This window comes from Notamacropus eugenii, chromosome 4, assembly GCF_028372415.1.
Source record: "Notamacropus eugenii isolate mMacEug1 chromosome 4, mMacEug1.pri_v2, whole genome shotgun sequence".
Taxonomy (NCBI): domain Eukaryota; kingdom Metazoa; phylum Chordata; class Mammalia; order Diprotodontia; family Macropodidae; genus Notamacropus; species Notamacropus eugenii.
Window position 1 is genome coordinate 340,575,892 of NC_092875.1, and position 18,827 is coordinate 340,594,718.

At 38.7% G+C, this 18,827-nt stretch overlaps 1 protein-coding gene across 1 annotated transcript in view; it reads right to left on the reverse strand.

The window, feature by feature from the left end:
• Positions 1-18,827, reverse strand: part of FHOD3 (formin homology 2 domain containing 3) — a 707,140-nt gene that overhangs the window by 68,761 nt on the left and 619,552 nt on the right. The window contains 1 exon segment of the mRNA XM_072599353.1: positions 219-524. Within this exon segment, the coding sequence (XP_072455454.1) occupies positions 219-524 (306 nt within the window).

Here is an 18,827-nt window from a genome sequence, read left to right on the forward strand (position 1 = left end):
AGGTACAAATTCTACCTTAGATACTTATTTACCTATGTGACTCTATACAAGGCATTTAACTTCTCTGTGCCTCAGTTTCCTCAGTGGGAGTTGGACCTTTATGTTCTTCCTCAAGGGGGCTGTGTGTATTATCCTACGGCCAATGTGGTGGTTCACTTGTCTCTCCCACCCCCTATTTTCCTTAGCCTTTGTTTGCATGATTGAATAAAGGACTTTACCAGCTTCATTATCACTGGTTAACTTGCTCTCTTTCTCTTCTCTTTCTAAAGTGCTGCTTGTGGAAGAAATGCTGGAGGCTGAGCAGTTGTCTTTCTCATTCACTTCTTCATTCTGCCTTTCCTTCTCGCTGAGTATTGTGCTTTCTTCTGGTCCTTGGGTCCCCTCACTCTTTGGCCCCCCTTGCTGACATAACACTTCCTGATGTGGCACATCCGCCCTCTGCTCCACTCCGGCCTCTGCTTTGTGTCCTTCTTCCACTCTTTCTGTCTCAGTCTCTGCTTCAGGATCAGGGCCACTTGTACTCACTGGTGGAGACAACAATGGAGAAAATATTCACTTAACAGTCATTTCTCGAAGATGTTGAGTGAGAGCTGAAAACTTATGGGAGTGGGGTTGTCCCCCCTCTTTCCATTCTTTTTTTCTCCTAAGGAAAGAAAAATATCCATGGCGAATGTACAGCCTCACAAGTAAGTGCTGATGGATGCTGGATGAAATCGAGAGGTACCTGAACAAGTTCCTCATCCTTTGTTTCGATTGTTCCCACACTGGGACCCTCTCCATATCTTCAAAACATATTTAGAAATTTGGCTCTGGGGTTCTCAAAACCATTTATAAGGCTATTAGAAATGGAGGCCGGATGCTTATCTTCTAGTAAAATGGGGACCTCCACATATGGCCTGATTTCCTGGGCTATATAAAAACTAAATATGTTACATCATGCCTGTCTGTCCTGGGTGGAACTGATCATGTGGATCAGTTCAACTTTCTGGGACTCCTATTCAAGTCCAAAGAATTGGGGAAAAAATTCTGATTGAATTCCTGCCCATGCCAGAAATATGTACACAGGTATAAAACCAGAAGAAGATAAGGTCACTGATTAGAAGGGACAAGATCAAATTCTTCCAAAACCTTCCACATGCAGAGTCAGTATGTGAAGTATATGTATATTTTTTTAACGGACAAAATCACAAGGACATGCAGACAAAGGGAGAGAGAGCCCCATAAGGGTACATGGGAGTCACCAACAAGTTCTGTGTTTGAGGAAGGGATGTACATGTCTCCCCAACAGAATGCAAGCTGCTTGAAGTCAGAATCTATTTCCCTTTCCTATGCCCAGTACCTGACACACAATAGACACTTCAAAAATGCTTTTTGATTGAGTAAGCTCTGTCAAAACCTCTCTACTACTAATGGCAAAGGGAGTTTTGCTTTCAGTTTCTGAATGCCTCAAGAGAAATTATTTTTTCAAGGCTTACTTAGGAGATCTTCATAAGCTCTCTGAACTGTCCCTTGCTGAGAGGGCTAAATGTATGTATCTAAGGGTGAACACTAGCCTGTGTACCAGTCCTTGAACATCTAAATATGACCTGTTTTTCCACTGAGGAATTTCTCAGGGCTCTTTTGAGATATAAATGGATAATGGGGTGAGGTACTGCTCTCCCAGTCCTCCATCCCTTGCTTTGCTAGCTTTGGGAGGCTTAAAAAGGTGGTGCTTTGTTAAGATGTTCAGTGTGTGAATTTAATTTTAGAGGCTTTAGTTGATAAATGCAGAGGTTATGCACAGAGTATGGCATTCATGGAGATAGGTAGTCAAAGGTATCCTACTGCATCTTTGTTATTAGAAAACTCATCTTGAAACTCTGAAGACCTAGGTTTGAGTTCCAGCTGTTCCTCAGTAAGGGTATTCAGGACCACCTGAAAGTCACTTAAACTCTCAATTTCTTCATCTGTAAAATGAACATAATTACACATGCACTACCTTCCCCACAGAGCTCATGGGGGACAAGCACTTTGTATACTTTAAAGTGGTACATAAAGACAATGTATTTTACAACCATGATAATCACTGACAAGTTCTCTGAGTAACAAGTGTGTTATAGGCTTAGGAGTAAGAGGCATCTCGCTTGATCCTCTCCTCTATTCAAAGACATGCTGGATCCAAACAGGAACCCAAATGTTCTGCAACATGCTTCTTAGTTGTGTTGTACTACGCAATTTTTGCTTCCAAAAGACAAAAATGAATTATTAAGAGGAGCGACTGAAACACAGGTGAAAAGAAAGCAGAAGCGTGCCTTTTAGTTTAATTTCCTTTGGTGCTTTTCCATGGAGATCCCTATGGAAATATGAAAGGAATACTCAGCAAAGCCTATTAATTTTGTAAGTGGGGCCATGCCAGAGTATAGAAAAATGGCTGTGTCAGACATTTGGTTGACAGAAAGCACATGTTTTTACACAAATTTCCATCTTAATAGCCACATCAAAACTGAAGTGTTTCCAACAGCTTGGCATATGGCATCCATTTTGCTTTTAATTGATTGGCATATGGTGGGAATTGTTGGTGGCACACTCAGTCCAAGCCTGAACCCTAATGGTGAAATCCAGCCAGTCATCTTCTGTGTTTCCAGCTAAGCCTGGGTTTTCTTTGATTTCTGTAGAGTGGGAAAGTAACAAGAAAGCAGAAGCTGCGATTTGGTGGTTTGAATGACCAGGTTTCCCATTTTAACCTTGACCACATCAATTTACAGCAATGCTTGGCTATTTTTCAATGTAAGCAAAAAATTCAGCCCTATTAAGATAAGCAAACTCATGTCTTCTAGCAACAACACTGGACAGTAAGGCTAGAACTGATCAGGATGACAACAGAAATTCACGATCTGTAAAGGGAGTTAGTAGAAGTACAGCATCAATAATAAGCACTATGTATTCAATGCTGGGCAGCAAGGTGGTACCATAGTACATAGAGTCAGGAAGACTCATCTTCCTGGGTTCAAATCTGACTTCAGTCGCTTACTAGCTGTGTGACCTTGGGCAAGTCACTTAACTCTATTTGCCTCAGTTTCCTCATCTGTAACATGAGGCAGAGAAGGAAAAATGACTGATTAGCCCTCTTTCTACTCCTCATGGAAAAGAGGTTAATTCTGTTTGTTCCTAGAAGGCAGAACTAGGAACACTGGGTACAAGTCACACACAGGCTTAGCACAATGCCTGGCATATTTTGTTTCTGGGCCCTTTTTCAGTCATGTCTGACTCTCTGAGACCCCATTTAGGGTTTTCTTGGCAAAGCTACTTGAGTGGTTTGTCATTGCCTTCTCCAGCTCATTTTACAGAACGGGAAATTGAGACAAACAGGATGAAGTGACTTGCCCAGGGTCACACAGCAAGTAAGTATCTGAGGCCAGGTCTGAATTCAGGTCTTCCTGACTCCAGGCCTGATGCTCTATCCACTAAGCCACCTAACAGCCCAAATGGCAGCCACTAAGCATTTAATAAATATTAATAGATTGATTGACAAGCAGGTAGTGTTTCAATATATGATATTTCCTAACACATAGGCTATTCAGAAAAGGAATGGGATGTCTTGGGAAGAGATTGTGAGCTCCCGATCACTGGAGGGGGTCTCCTAGTATAGGCTGGATAAATGCTGGGGATACTGGAGAGCAGATTCCTACTCTGGCCAGAGGTGGACTACATCTGTGGTATCAAACAAACAGAAATAGGGACTGCTAAGCTGTGGGCTGCATATTGATTTAGAAACTGCATGCTTTTTTATATGTGTATATATGCATATATATACATATAGACACATATGTATTTATTAATACATCAACACACTAAAATTAGATACAAAGTACATTGAATCTGGTTCAAGCCATACTCCAGAGTGCTATGTAAGTCTATACATCTGACACGTCTGGACTAAATGACCTCTCAAGTCCTTTCCCTCTCTGGGATTTTGAAAGACACACCTGTCTGGCAAGGTGCCTCTGACAAGCATTTTCAGATCTCATTTTCTTTCTGTCACTGCATCTGTTCCCTGGCAACCTGCCTGCCATTGGGCAGGTGAATGGTAAAGAAGTGACAGGAAGGGTCATTTCAATTCCACCCGGGGAACAGAAAACCGAAGCAGAAACAGTCAGCAGTCAGTCACCAGGGGACTAAGGAGATGAGGCTAAAAACACCCCTCGATTCCTGGGGAGACAGAAGAAAGGTAGACACTGAAGAAATTGATGCAGTGACCTCCAAGGTGTTCACTATTTCTTTTCCTGAGGGGACCAACAAGACTACAAGGAAATGTGTCATTTAAAAAGGGAAGGGTTGTTTAGATACCCAAAAGGGATGAGACTATGCTTAAGCCTAAAGGTCAAAACCCAGGAATGGATAACGATAGCAGAGAGGGGTGAGTACTTCAGGACCCCCTACAATTCCTCATTCTTCACAAGATCATAAATGTCAGGGACCTTAGCAGACATCTAGCCCAACTTCCTCATGTTATAGACAAAGAAAGTGAAGTGAATTGACTAAAACCACACAGGTAACTTTTGTCAGAACCAGAATTCATGTGAAGGTCTTCTGATTTTAAGCTCAACTCTCCTGCTGTGCCATGCTCTTCTCTCTTATTTTTAAATAGCTAGTTGTACACTCTTTTGCTTTCTCATTGTTGTAGAACTGAGTTTTAAATGCAATTTAAGTATAATTTTATTATGGACCACAAGTATTAAGAAATGCAAACACATTTTAAATTCCAAATTACATAATGAAAAAAAATGTGATATATTGATGTGTCAATAGTATTCAAACTTGCATCCTGGGCCATCTTCAGTAGTCCTGATGAAGATCTGGCTACGGGACTCTGATCGCTCAGGAGAAGAAAGTGAGGTTGGTGACCTTGCACAGCCCTCCTTCAATCAAATCAAAGTCAACTGCAAGTCATGTCATCATCCTGATGATCTTTCCTCTCCTCTCCTCCCTTCTCCTCCCCTTCTTTCCTTCCTTCCTTCCTTCCTTCCTTCCTTCCTTCCTTCCTTCCTTCCTTCCTTCCTTCTTTCTTTCTTTCTTTCTTTCTTTCCTTCTTTCTTTTCTTTCTTTCTCTCCCTCTTTTTTTCTCCTCACCACTGCTCTCTTCTGCTCTGCTCTGCTCTCCTCTCTTTTTCTCTCCTCTCCTCAGGTGTTCTACCCAGGGGAAGGTACACTTCCATGGCCAAAAGCCACCTTTCTTCCTTTGGGTTTACTGGCTAGATTTCTTGCTCAAAGACCAAGCCTTAAGCCCAATTCACTCTGCAGCTCATAAACTGCACAATAGGTCCCCACCATCCTAGCACAGAGTGAATGTAAATACTAAATGGTAACTGTTTCTCTTTTGCCCAGGATCCCCGAGGGTCTTCCCCTCCTAGTTTGATTTTTTCTTCTTACTAAAGGGACCATCCCTGGCATAAATACTTAAAGAGGCCTATTCATTGAATGAGTGTTTCCCATTGCATCCTGTGCCATCTCTAGTCATCCTAAAGAATATCAAGCCACTGGACCCAGATGGCTCAGGAGAAGAAACTGAGGTTGGTGACCTTGCACAGCCCTCCCTCACTCAAATCAAATCAAATCAAATCAAAGTCAACTGCAAATCATGTCATCATCTTGATATCATGGTCTTCTTTCAGAATGAAGGACAAACACAACAACAAATTGTTCAAGAAATCAGTATTACTTAGGTAACTGAAATTTCATTTGACAGTGACAAATTTTATGCTGGGCATTAAAACCAGCTTCCTATTGTGCTTAATTATAAAATGAATTAATAAATAAGTATTCATTAAGCACTTATTACTTCTTTCTAAGCATAGTGCTAAGTGCTGGGGATACAAAGACATAAATGTAATAGCCCCTGCAAACAAGAAACATATATTCTGTTGGAGGAGAAAATGTGTACACACATAGACAAAATATATAGGAAAAAATACAAAGTAATTTTTGTGAGAGATAGCAAAAAGTTAAGTTTCCACAGAAGTTATTATTAGTTGATGAAGTCGTTAAGAAAAAGTCAGATAATAAGAAGGCTAGCAGACTACAGGTGGGCTCAACCAATCAGGAGACAGACACTGGCCTTCAGAAAACTACAGAGTTCTTGATAAAGGGACCAAATCTAAAGCTAGCTAGAACCAGTCAGGGAAAACGGCCTAGAGTTACCTGGAGAGGGCTTTTCTTCACTGCTCTTGCTTAATGGACTTCATGTATATAAGCAGACACAGCCTAATAAAATTATCCCTCCATTTTCAGATTATGGGTCCTATGTTGAAACATGTTTGGGAGGGGGAATCACACCAGGGGTGGTTATGTAATGGGCATGTAGAGAAGATAGTGACTTAATGGAGAACGGACCAATCCATCTTCTGATGGGAGGATCTGTCCTGAATTAACAGTATAAAGCCAATCTCACTTCTGTATTCGACTCCCTCCTTCTGAAAAGAGGGTGGGGGCCCACTCTGGCCAAAGTGTTCAATTCCTCTGAATTCTGCTGTAATAAATTTTCCTTGATACCTATTAGTGTCAAATGTGTTTCTAACATTCTTTTAGAGGAAGCATTAGTAGCTGTGGGATTCAGCAAAGGCCTCCTGTAAGAAGTGGCATTTTAGCTAAATTTTGAAGGAAAGTAGAGATGCTAAAAGGTTGAAGTAAGGACGAAGGTCATTTGAGAACAGCCTGTGCAAAAGTAGGGAGAGAGGACATGGATTATTGTGTGTAATGAATAGAAGAGAGCAATTTGGATTCAGTAATATGTGGAGAGTAACGTCTAATAAAACCAGAAAGGTGGTTGAGACCAGTTTGTGAAGGGCTTTAAATCCCAGAGTTATTTAAAAATAATGCTGTGCTCTATGTATTATGGTTGTTATTTTGTGTGCTATTTTAATATATTGGAGGGAGCTCTTGTAACTGTGTTGCCCCAGGGAGCCACCTGTTCCAAATCTGCCTGTGGCAGAAAATGAAATCAATAGGTTATAATTTACAGTGAGGCTAAATTCAAATCAAAAATAAGAACAAATTTCCCAATAATTAGAGTTATCTCAAAGTAGAATGAGCTGACTTACTTAATAGGCAGAAAATTTCTCGTTGTTGCAGGTTTTCAGGAGGATGATCAATTGTCAGGGATTTATTTGGTAGTGGCACTTCCTGCTTAAGGGGGGAATTGGACTATTTGACTTGGGGTCCCTTCCAAGACCCCTCTATGACTCCCTCTTTGTTACAAGAGCCATCTTGTCATTGTGCTAGTAAAAGAAAGAAAAAAGGTTTGAGAGGTACCATTTTATATTCTGGGTAATTAGAGAAGATGTAGCAGTCTTAGAGGAGAGAGAAGAAATACAGCAGGAAAGAAGGCAAACAAAATATTCTGAGGAGGAAGGCAGCCAGTTCCAAGGAATCCACACCGATGTGGAGGGATAGGAGAAGACAAAAATAGGGAAGAACAGATAACCCTTCCCCCCAACTCTGCACAACTTGGGCTCCATAAAAGGTGTGAGGACTTTCTCAGAAAGGGTAGTTGCAGAAATCTTAAGGAAGCTCCTACCCATCATACACAGAACACCCCTAAAGTTGATGACCCACAGCATTAACAGATGGGAACAATTTTTTTACTGGTCTCAGAAAGAAGAAATGTATCATGATTTTTGAAAACTCCCTACTTAGAAGTAAATGCAAGTAAATACACATTAACATAACAATAAAATAGAAGTAAACACATATTTAATGCAATGTAAAGTAAAAGAAGGAATATAGAAGTAAATACATATTAACCTAACACAATAAATTGGTAGGTATGTTTTCTTCCATGGCTGTGTAGACAAGATGGGACAAAGAACAGATCAAGAACCATTAAACCAGCTGACCAGTTTCCTTCTGCTGATTCATATAAAAATAAATGACAGTCAGAAGGAACCTGGATTGTATCTCTAAACACTTTACAATTCTGGAAAGGAAAGTCAAGGATTTAGGAACATAAGTCATACTGTCATCTATTATCCCAGTTAAAGTTTGTTACTTATGAAGACAAAGGAATAAATAGAAAAGTGAATGGCTGGCTATATAGATTGTATCAAAGAAAATGATTTGGTTGCTGGGACACAGCCCAGGACTCTAGAACAAAGGGTCCTTACAAGGCACATGGTGCTCTTCACTGAAACAGCAAATAATATGTTTGGCAGAAGACTGGCCAACCTAACCAAGGAATCTTCAAACTAAAATTCTACTGAGAAGGAGCAAAAGACCCAAACAAAACTGCCAGTCAGGATAATGTGTAAGATAACTTTTATGAGACAGAAAGAGCAGAGTGGAGAAGCTGCTCAGTACTTCTCAGGAGCAAATAATAGAGACTCAGATTGGGAATGACAGCAACAGACTTGGTTGATTACATAGAAGTGCATGAAGTAGCGGTAACCAATAAAGGGATCTCAGGGCTTGGGTTCTTATCTGAAATATGCCAACTGCAAAGTGTATTTTATTAAACAAATGCACATGCACACACACACAGGTGTGATAAAAATGGAGAAGTGCATAGAAAGCAGGAATAAAGAAGGACAGAGAGAACATCTGGGCAAGATTGAAAGGAGAGAGAAAGTGAAGAGTTATTCTGAATGTATACTCTATCCAGATCACTGCCAGGTGGAGGGCACAGAATTTTAGATATGAAAGGTCACTTAGATCAGAGGTGTTAAAGGCCAACTCTAGGCCATATGCTGCCTACAACAAAGTAGATAAATATACAGTAAATCGCAAATGTCACATTTTAAAATTAAGTCAATGTGCTATTTTGGCTGAAGCTTGATTGAAGACTGTTTCCTTATGGATCACCTTCCCCAACTATTAGTTAATGAAAAGAACATTGGACTTAGAGTCAGGATTCAAATCCTACCATCTGCACTTAGTTGTGATATGACTAAAGGCAAGGCATCTAACCTCTGTGAGATTTGGTTTCTTGATCTGTAACAGGGGGGCAAATAGCTCATAATAGTGAGAAAATGAGATAATGCCAGGAACGTCAGAAACTGTTTAAAGTTTAAAGACTTCTGTGAATATGTTATTTTTATTGATATTATTATTTTTTAACTATTAGTTTCCTTAAAGAGGTATTTATAAGGTCATAGGGCTTGATGCACTTAGTACAATGCCACATGCAAATAGGAGCATTTGGATACCTTGACCTTCAAAGTAAGACCTTTCCTCATTTGGACTCTTCAAAGAGTATTTTCAGACGCTGGAAAAATCTTATGTAAAAATGTCTTCCTCTTTACTGAGGAGATAGCAAGAAAAAGTTGTATTTGTAGGTTCATCTCACACATCTTGTATAATCTGAATATAGAAATAGGACGTCTAACAAATAACACAATGTTCAGCACCTGGACAAAAGTCTTACAACTCAGACAGCTGAGAATATTATTACATAGGAAGGCAGTACAGTGGACAGAGTGCTGGACTGAGTCAGGAAAACCTGAGTTTGACTTCCACTATCCTCAGACACTAACTAGCTATGTAACTCTGCACAAGTCACAACTTTGCTGAGCCTCAGTTTCCTCATTAGTAAAAAAAATGGGGATAATAATATCTTGCCTCATAGGATTGCTGTGAGGATCAAATGAGATAAACTGTGTATTTTGCAAACCTGGAAGATCTATAGAAATGCTAGCCACTATTATCCAGTTTTCTAAATTATCTAGTGGTAACTTTATTGAACCAAAGAAGAAAATATATAGCCAAACTTACTTGTCACTACATCTTGTTAATAACAGATGGTAGTCCATGAGATAAAATTGGCAGGAACTACAAGTAAATATCTCACCAAGAAGCAAGTGTTATTGACTGTTTTACGATCTGGCCTTCATTGTTTATTTTAACTCCAGAGATGGACAACTTAGCTGCGCCAAATGTTTTCATTTCCTCCAAGTTACTTTGACTCTTGGTGTTATTGAACTTGAGTCCCACCAGACACACAGTTGGAATGGTAAAGACCTTTATGACTAAGGGCTTCCCATACTAGTTTTGCCATAACATACTTAGCACTTGAAATTATCAATAGAAAACATAACTCTATTCTGAGGAGCCTGGAAGACTGGAATATTTCTGAAACAAAGAAGGATCTGGGAAATTTTGGATCAGGATAGAAGACATTCAGCTTATTCTGAGAGGCAGTGTTGTACTGGTGACTGAGCTCCAGCCTTGATTCAGCAGACTTGGATTGAATCTAGCTCTGTGACCATAGGAAAATCAATTAACCCCTCAGAGTTTCAATTTCTTCATCTGATCCTTCCTCACTTCATCCTGTAAATTAGTTTGTACATATTTTGTACGGATTTATCTACATACATGTAGTTTTCATTCAATGGATAAGTTTCCATGAGAATGAATCTTATAAAAAGACAATACTAATATTTGGACTAATTACCCCCACCAGATTATGAGGACAGTATTCTGTGACAGCCTTAAACAACTCTCTAGGTAAATGTAAATTCTTATTTCTTCCAATGAAAAGAAGTTGTGTATGATGGACAGTTTTGATACGTGCATAATTTCCTTCTTCATGGTTCTCAAAGAATCAATGTTTTCTCCCAAAACTGCTATTCTGATCATGTGGGACAAAAGGGTTCTTTGGGATCTAACTAATGAGATATGAGAGTAAGGTTTAGGGACAATGTCTACCGTGGATCTGGAACATTGTTGGGCGTAGTATGTCTTTGGGAAGAAAGATTATAAAAGTATAAATCTTTCTGGATAATGGAAAAAAGTGATTTAAAAGAGCCATACTTGCTGACTCCTAGTGATAGGGAGTCTACTACCTGAGGTAGTAGCTAGCAAGGTAGCAAGCTATTCCTTACACTGAGCCTAAGTGTCTCCCTCCATTTCTATTCAGTGCTTCTCATTTTGGTCTCCTGATCTACTTGGAACACTGTATCGCAGTGGAAAAATCAATATATCTAGAGTCAGAGGGTTTAAGTTTTGGCTCCAACATTTACTACTTGTGTGACCTTGGGCAAGTCACTTAAACTTTCTGGGCCTCAGTTTCTACAATAGCTATAAAATGTGGGGATTGGACTATATAAAATCTAAGCACTGGGAGTACAAAGAAAAATCCAAAAATAGTCCCTATCCTCAAGAAACTTGCATTCTAATGGGGGAGACAGAATGTAAATAATTAGATACCCACAAAATACCTATAGAATTGTGTGTTTGTCCTTAATTCTCGAAGAGGACCATGATCTCAAGATGATGACATGACTTGCAGTTGACTTTGATTTGAATGAGGGAGGGCTGTGCAAGGTCACCAGCCTCATTTTCTCCTCCAGAGCCCTCTGGGTCCAGTGGCCAGATATTAATCAGGATGACTGGAGATGGCCCAGAATGCAATGGGAGACTGTGGCCTTTTAGGATAAGGTCTTATCAGATTCTCACTTTGAGTGAGATGAAACATAATGTTAAAGAAGAAGACACTGGCTTCCGGGAAGGGCTGAGAAAGGCCTCCTGAAGAAGGTAGCATTTGAGCTGAATCTGGAAGGAAGCCAGCAAAGTTAGAAGGTAGAGGTGAGGCCCTGCAGGTATGCAGTGCATGAGCAAGGCCAAGAGATGGAACACTGCATACTAGGGAGGGCAAAGAGAACGGTATGGTTGGACTTCAGAGTGCATGGAGGGGGATAATGGGTATGGAAGACCGGGAAGGAAGGAAAGGGCTAGGCTGTGAAGAGTTTTGAATGAAAAATAAAAGATATATCATTCTAGAAGTAATAGAAAGCCACTGGATCTTACTGAGTAGGTGGTAACATGGTCACATGTAGACTTTAGGAAAAGCACTTTGGCAGTTAGTTGTGTGGAGGACAGATTGGAGTGAGGGGAAGTTTGATGTAGTAAAACCAATTAGAAAGATATTGTAATAGTAAAGGAGAGGGAAGATGAGGGCCTGAATGAAGGTGATGTCTATGAAAGTAGAAAGAAGGAGAGATGTGGAAGCAGAAATGACAAGATTTGACTACAAATCAGATGCACATGTTAGGCTCAGCCATTAAGCATGATGCCAAGGCTGTGAACCTGGATGAATGAGAAGATGGCAGTATCCTCCAGAGTAATGGAAAAATAGGGGAAGCTGTGTTTTTTTCTGTTTTTATTCTTTCATGCCATTTCTACTTCCTCAATAAACATTTTTTGAATTGTATTACTGGCTTTCAAATGTAGTGACTCTACAGTTCTGGATGATAAAAAACCTGCTATAAAAATTCTGCAGATCTTTTCTTTCTGTTATTTGTTGTTCTGCTTCAAGTTTTATCTTTAAGTGCCTCTGTGATGGCTTAGCTTTGTTGAAGCTCTTGCCATGCTTTCTTTAAACTGATTATATCCTCCATTTATCTGTTTTCTAAGATGATACTGCTCATAATTCTCTGCAATAATTTCCCAAAAGATTTTATAGATAAGTTTCTATTCAAAGCTGATGTTGTCCTTGGCTGTCACATCTCTCCATCTGGCAAGTAACTGAAGTCATTACAGAATAAGGTGCTGTTAGGATACTAGGTCAATCTCTTGGATAAAATTATAACTTGTGTCTATGTCTTTTTCTCATCCAAACATCCCATTTCTTTCTATCAATAACATGAATACATAATTGGTTAGATAGGATTTTTAATTATGTATCATATTTTTTCTCATGTCTATTTTTTTTGGCTATGTATGAATGACCATTTTTTTGGGATGTCATCATTCAACCAATTTTTAATTCACAGAGTTGTACCATCGTGTAGCCCTTACCTCTCTCTCTCTCACTCTCTCTCTCTCTTTCTCATTTTAAGACTTTAACAGACTGTTTATTACATGTTTTGTTATCCCATTATATTAGTTTCCATATCAAGAAATGAAGCTAGTCTGGCAGGACCTGTCTTTGATGAAGGCTTGCCTGTTGCTTTCTTTTCTAAATGATCACAAATCACCTTTCAAATAATATGTTCTACAATTTTTCCAAGAACAATGGTCAAAGTCTCAAAGTCTTTGCAATTTGTGGACTCTTTCCTGATGCAATCTAGCCAGAGGAGGCTCCTTTCCCTAGAAGGAGAAGGAAAAGAAACAGAAACAGCCAGAAAGATTGATTAATCCCATAATAAAGATAGCCCCCCGATAACTCCTTACTTAGCTCTGCTATTATTGGCATTTGGGGGTCTGTTCATCTAAGATAGATGTATTTGAATAAGGTCAAAGTTCCCTCTGCCTTTCTGGGTGAAAAACATGGTCCTGGCTCTAACTAGCAGAGTCATCTGGAACCTGCTGGCACAGGACAGGTCTGTTTTTTTGTCAATACCGTTTGTTTGCTTTACCTCTCCAAGGCTTGAATGGACAGCAGAGACTTGGGAGGCTTGACAATAACAATTAGCACATGAGTTCTCGAACACTTTCTATAGTTGTGTGTTTCTGATGATCTGTATAGTATCAATGACCCTCTCAGGTTTGAAAAGTATGGGACTATCTTTCTTTTTCTTGATATCCAGGAGGAGACTAGCTTATTTTCTCTCTCTCTTTTTTGAAAATCAACACATTTAGAGGCAACATGGTGGCCCAGAAGGAGCCTTCAATTTGGGCTGAGAAAACAAATCTGGGTTCAAATCTTGGCTTTGCTACTTACCAGCAAAGTTTCTGCTTTTCTTCTTACTAGCTAGATAAGTCACTTTACTTCTAAGTGCCCCAGTTCCCTCACTCATCAAATGAAGGGATTAGAGGAGATGATTTCTAAGATTCCTTCTACCTCTAAATCCCATAATGTGTGATTTGTTTTTTCTGAGCTCTGGAACACTTCTCTCATTCTCACTGATCTTTCACAGGGTCATTGATAAATGTTTTAGCAATCACATCTACTTATTCTTTCAGTATTCTAGAATATAGTTCATCTATACCTAGTGACTTGACCATCTACATGCTCTTTTCTCAACAATATAGTTCATTTTTTGTTACCTGGTGCCTTGTTGTTTGGAATTAACATGCTTATGAGCAGCTTCCTGAGACTATACTGTGGTGCACAAGTTTTAGCAGATCTCATTAAGCAGGAAAGACTTTGAGTATAATTGATGAATGAAGTGCTTGCTGTCTGAGGACTGGCCAACTAGGTGTGGAGAAGTTTATCATCAGAGGGTAGAAGGTGGTGATTTTAAATATAGTAACTTGTGAAAACCATTTCTTATGGTGTAGAAGGGTTGAAATCTGCACAGGAACAATAAAAACAACTAACATATCTATATTGTCCCATTAATCTGTTGGGTGTTCCTTCTAAATTCTTTACTGGCTTTCTTCTTGAGAAACTGCAGGACTGAGTTTTTCAAATTAAATCTTTCATGAGAAGCAAGCAATTTTCAGAAACATACAGTTTAGTGATTCCTGGTTATCACTGTTAGAATAGTTAATCTGTCTCATCAAGAATACAGCTAAAAGCAATTTAAGATGATTTGCAGTATTCATCAACCTATCATCAGTCTTTGATTAAACAAACAGGGACTGTCTTTGGGCCAAACCATATAACAGAATGCCAGTACTATTTTCCTCATGTCTGGTGTCTAAAACATGTGGTTTTTCACTCTAGCAACTGGGAGTATCTGCTCTGTGGGCACTTGCTAGCAAACCCAGTCATGAACTGTTTTGAGCTCGAACACCTTCCCAAGAATCAGTAAGGACAACACATATTTAAAAACCAGTCTAATGGACATGTGAACAACTGAATCTTCTATATTAAGTTCAATGCATCAAATATAGATATTACACACCTTCTCTACTGCTGAATCATAAGAAATCAAAATACTTCAATCATATTCTCTTTCTCTGCACAAGTTCACTGAACAAAAAGTTAATTTTATTCTCTCAGATATCAAAGAAAATTGATACATGAATACCCTCTTCCAACAACCTTCATATGCTTTTCTTATTGGATCACAGATTTAGAACTGGAAACAACTTAGAGGTCATCCAGTCCAACCCCCTCATTTTACAGATCAGGAAACTGAGGCCCAGAGAAAATAAATGACTTGCCACATGGCTCAGAGGTAGCAAGACTCAAGAGATGAAATTAAAACCCAGGTGCTCTGAGACCAAATTCAATACTCTTTCCACTACACTATTCTGCCTCTCAAAAATGAGGAAGAAGACATTGCCTGTTATGATGTCCAACTCTTATACAAAGACTTGTGAGTTTTTCCCTCAGTTCAATTCCAGAAAAAAAGTTTCAGATAAATCTGAATGATTTCTTTTGTTACAGTGAAAGTTCTATAATTCAAGAGTTTTTATTTTGTCCCTTCCGTCTAGAAAACTTAGACCCAAACTGAGTAGCAATTATTAGCAAGTGTCTTCTCATAATATCTGTTCCCTCTCATATAATTCAGAAATCCCCTTCTCCAACATACACTCATAGAAATGGGCTTCCCTTTAGATGATTTGTCTCTAAACCCTTTTTATACCTAATTATTCACTTTTACATTAATAATTTGCTCTCAATCCTTACTGAAGTAGACTAGATGTAATTCATACATAAATATATAAAAGTAAAAAGTAGTTTTTTCCAAATTTATTAATTTGTTTTTAGTTTTCAATAATCACTTCCATAAGTTCCAAATGAAAAGTAGCTTTAAAAAAAATCTAATAAAGCCTTAGGATGAATTAATAGTAGCATGATGTCCAGCTCATGGAAAATAATTATCTCACAATAAACAGAGTTAATCAGACCTTATCCTGTAAATAGGCCTGTCTATTGTAAATATGGTTAATTCTAGATGCCATGTTACAAGGTGCTACAGGCTAGATTACCTCTAGAAGATGGTGGCCAGTATCTTATTTACAGAGTAATTATGACAGAATTAAAGACAGAGAAATCTGAGGTGGGACAAGATCTCTGTCTTCAATGATGAAAGAATTTTCATTTAGGAAAAGGAACGGTTTTATTTTGCATTGCTACAGAAGAAAGAATTGAGACCTGTAGATTCAGGGGTGAGGAACCTTGAGGCCAGCCACAGATTCTCCACCCTGATAGATACTAAAAGGAAAAATATTTCAATTACACAGAAGTTAAGGACTTTGTAGCAAGTAAAGCAGCTCACCAAAGAAAAAAAGGAGACATGAACTACATCCCTGAACATGTTCAATGAGCACTTGCTGCTTGAAGTTTTTTCAGCAACATGGAGTACTGAGAAAAGAACAGGATTTGGGAATCAGAAAACCCATTTTTGACCCAACAGCTGGATTTAACAGAAAATTTGGAACAGAAAAGCAAGAAAGACTGGAGAGTTTGTAGAGGAAGAGATAGTAGCTTCTGAGTGATACAGGGGCCATCAGGAGGGGCCAGACTCAAGAAATGCTAGGTAAAGTCAAGGTATAGCTTCCTTCTCTCCAACTTCCCAAACCAGGTAAAGGAATTTGGTCCTTTTAATGTCTAAATTTTATTTCTGGAAAAAAAGTTCAAGCCATATAAACTTACTTACAAAAATATATTTTTGTTCTTTAGGACCAAAGAATTTCTGCACTTTAGACACAAAAATGTGACTTACATGGATCTGGATGTCTACTAACAACAAAGTCCAACATTTCGAGGCCTTTTTTTTCTTATTTCTATCTGAATTATTTGAAGCTATATAAATAAATTCTTTAGGCTATAGATAAATAAGTAACAAGCAACTGAACAAAACTACCAGTCACACTTATAATTTATTAGATATGTTCAGATACAACAAATGAGCATGAGGATGGATATACCAGTTAATATCATGGTCATGCCAAGTTTAAAAAGAAAGTTGAACAATATATGTAGTATTCAAGATATCAATTATATTCATTTTTATTTTAGGAACTCCAGTTTAATTTCTATGAAATGGGCATTCTAAAAAGACATCAATATAAATGTTATCTTTAGCATGTCAACTGCACTGACAGGAACCTTTGTATCTTTAGAATAACTCCCATGGGAATCAGATTGAAGAAAGATGCCACAATTTGAAAGCTGTGCTTATTTCTTTGACTAAGGTGAACTGGTAAAGAGCTTCCATGCTATGAATTCAATAGCATATGATTATTTAATGATAACACATGAAAGGTCAAAGATGAAAGTCTTTTAAATGTGTAGGGCAGGGCAAGTGAAGAGCAGGAAATTAAAAGAGATCTGTGGCATAATGAGGAGAGCACCCGAGCAGGAGACCAGGCTCTTCTTTCAACTTGTGCGACTCTTGAGTAAGCTTCTAAATTTCTCTTACAGCCAGTTTTCTCATCATTAAAATAAGGGCACCTGTTGGGTGTGATGACAGAGTTCTTACTTAGGTACAGGTTGGACAATGCGGTCTCTGAGGTTCTGAGATACCATCCCTAGGTGATCTCTGAGGTCCTTCTGATGCTAACAAGCTAAGAACTCTATCAAGAGAATACATGGAATCTATTTCTATGCCTCAGAAACTGCATGGAACTGCATGTCACATGAAAGAAAGTGCCTGGAGTTTTGTGGGGCAGTTCAGCTGGTTGCGGAGCAAGATGATGACGATATCAAAGTTGTGAGTAGGAGCCTCATTTGTGCTGGAGGTGATAGGAACACACCACAAAAATGAATTCAGGACTGCTTTTTAGAAAAATGCTTGCTGCTGGCCCCGGGAGACCAGCTGCCTATGAACAGACTGGGGCAAACGCCTCTCTGTAACTCAAGTAGTAATTTGAGGAACATATCACAGTTATGACTGGATGGCAAGTAACACCACTGCTTGATGAGGTATGCTGATTGGGAAGGTCTCTGGTGAAAAAAAGATGTGATTCTAAGGCATGCAGTGGGGGCTGGCTTTGTTTTTATTATCATCATCATTATTGGCGTAGTCATTTTTCAGTTGTGTCAGACTCTTCATGATCCCACTTGTGGTTTTCTTGGCAAAGATACTGGAGTGGTTTGCCATTTCCTTCTCCAGCTCATTTTACAGATGAGGAAACTGTATATACAGTTTGTACATACTGTATGAATGTACAGATGAGGTAAGCAAGATTAAGTGACTTGCCCAGGGTCACACACCAGTAAATTTCTGAGGCTGGATCTGAACTCACAAAGATGAGTCTTCCTAACTTCAGGTCCAGGGCTCTGTGCACTATGGTGCCACCTAGCTGTCACTGTCACTGTTATTGCTAATAATAATAAACACTATGTTATATCATTTGGCCCTCACAACAACTCTGGGAGGTAAGTACTATTATTATACCCATTTTACAGATGAAGAAACTGAGGCTGAAAAAGGTTAAGTGACTTGTCCCAGGCTATCTAGTTTATAAGCTTCTGAGATAGGATTTGAACTCAGGTTTTCATGGAACAATCTAACACTCTCTACTGTATTCCACGTTCTTTCTTTTAAGAATTTTTAGGAATTTGTGATACACCTGACAGAGGGAGTTTTCTAAAGGAGCTCATATTCTGAACAAGAGCTCTGGGATCTTCTTCTCTTCTACCTCTCCTCTCAGCAAATATACTTTTAAAATGTATACGTATATATATATATATATATATATATGTATATATATATATATATATATATATATATATATATATATATATATATATATATATATATATATATATATATATATATATATATCACTAGGAGTCTCTTCTTTGGAGAGGTGGAAGATAGAACGGTAAAAAGATCATGTGCCATCCCTCAGTGACAACACATCTGGATAAAAAGTGAAAAGTTCAGTCAATCATCTAGATATTTCATCTACATGATACCAGATGTTTTCAGTAGTTCAAAGATTTGGATGACTCCACTTTTCTCGATCTAATGGGGGTGCATCTACCAATAAATTCCACTTTTTTTTAACCATTT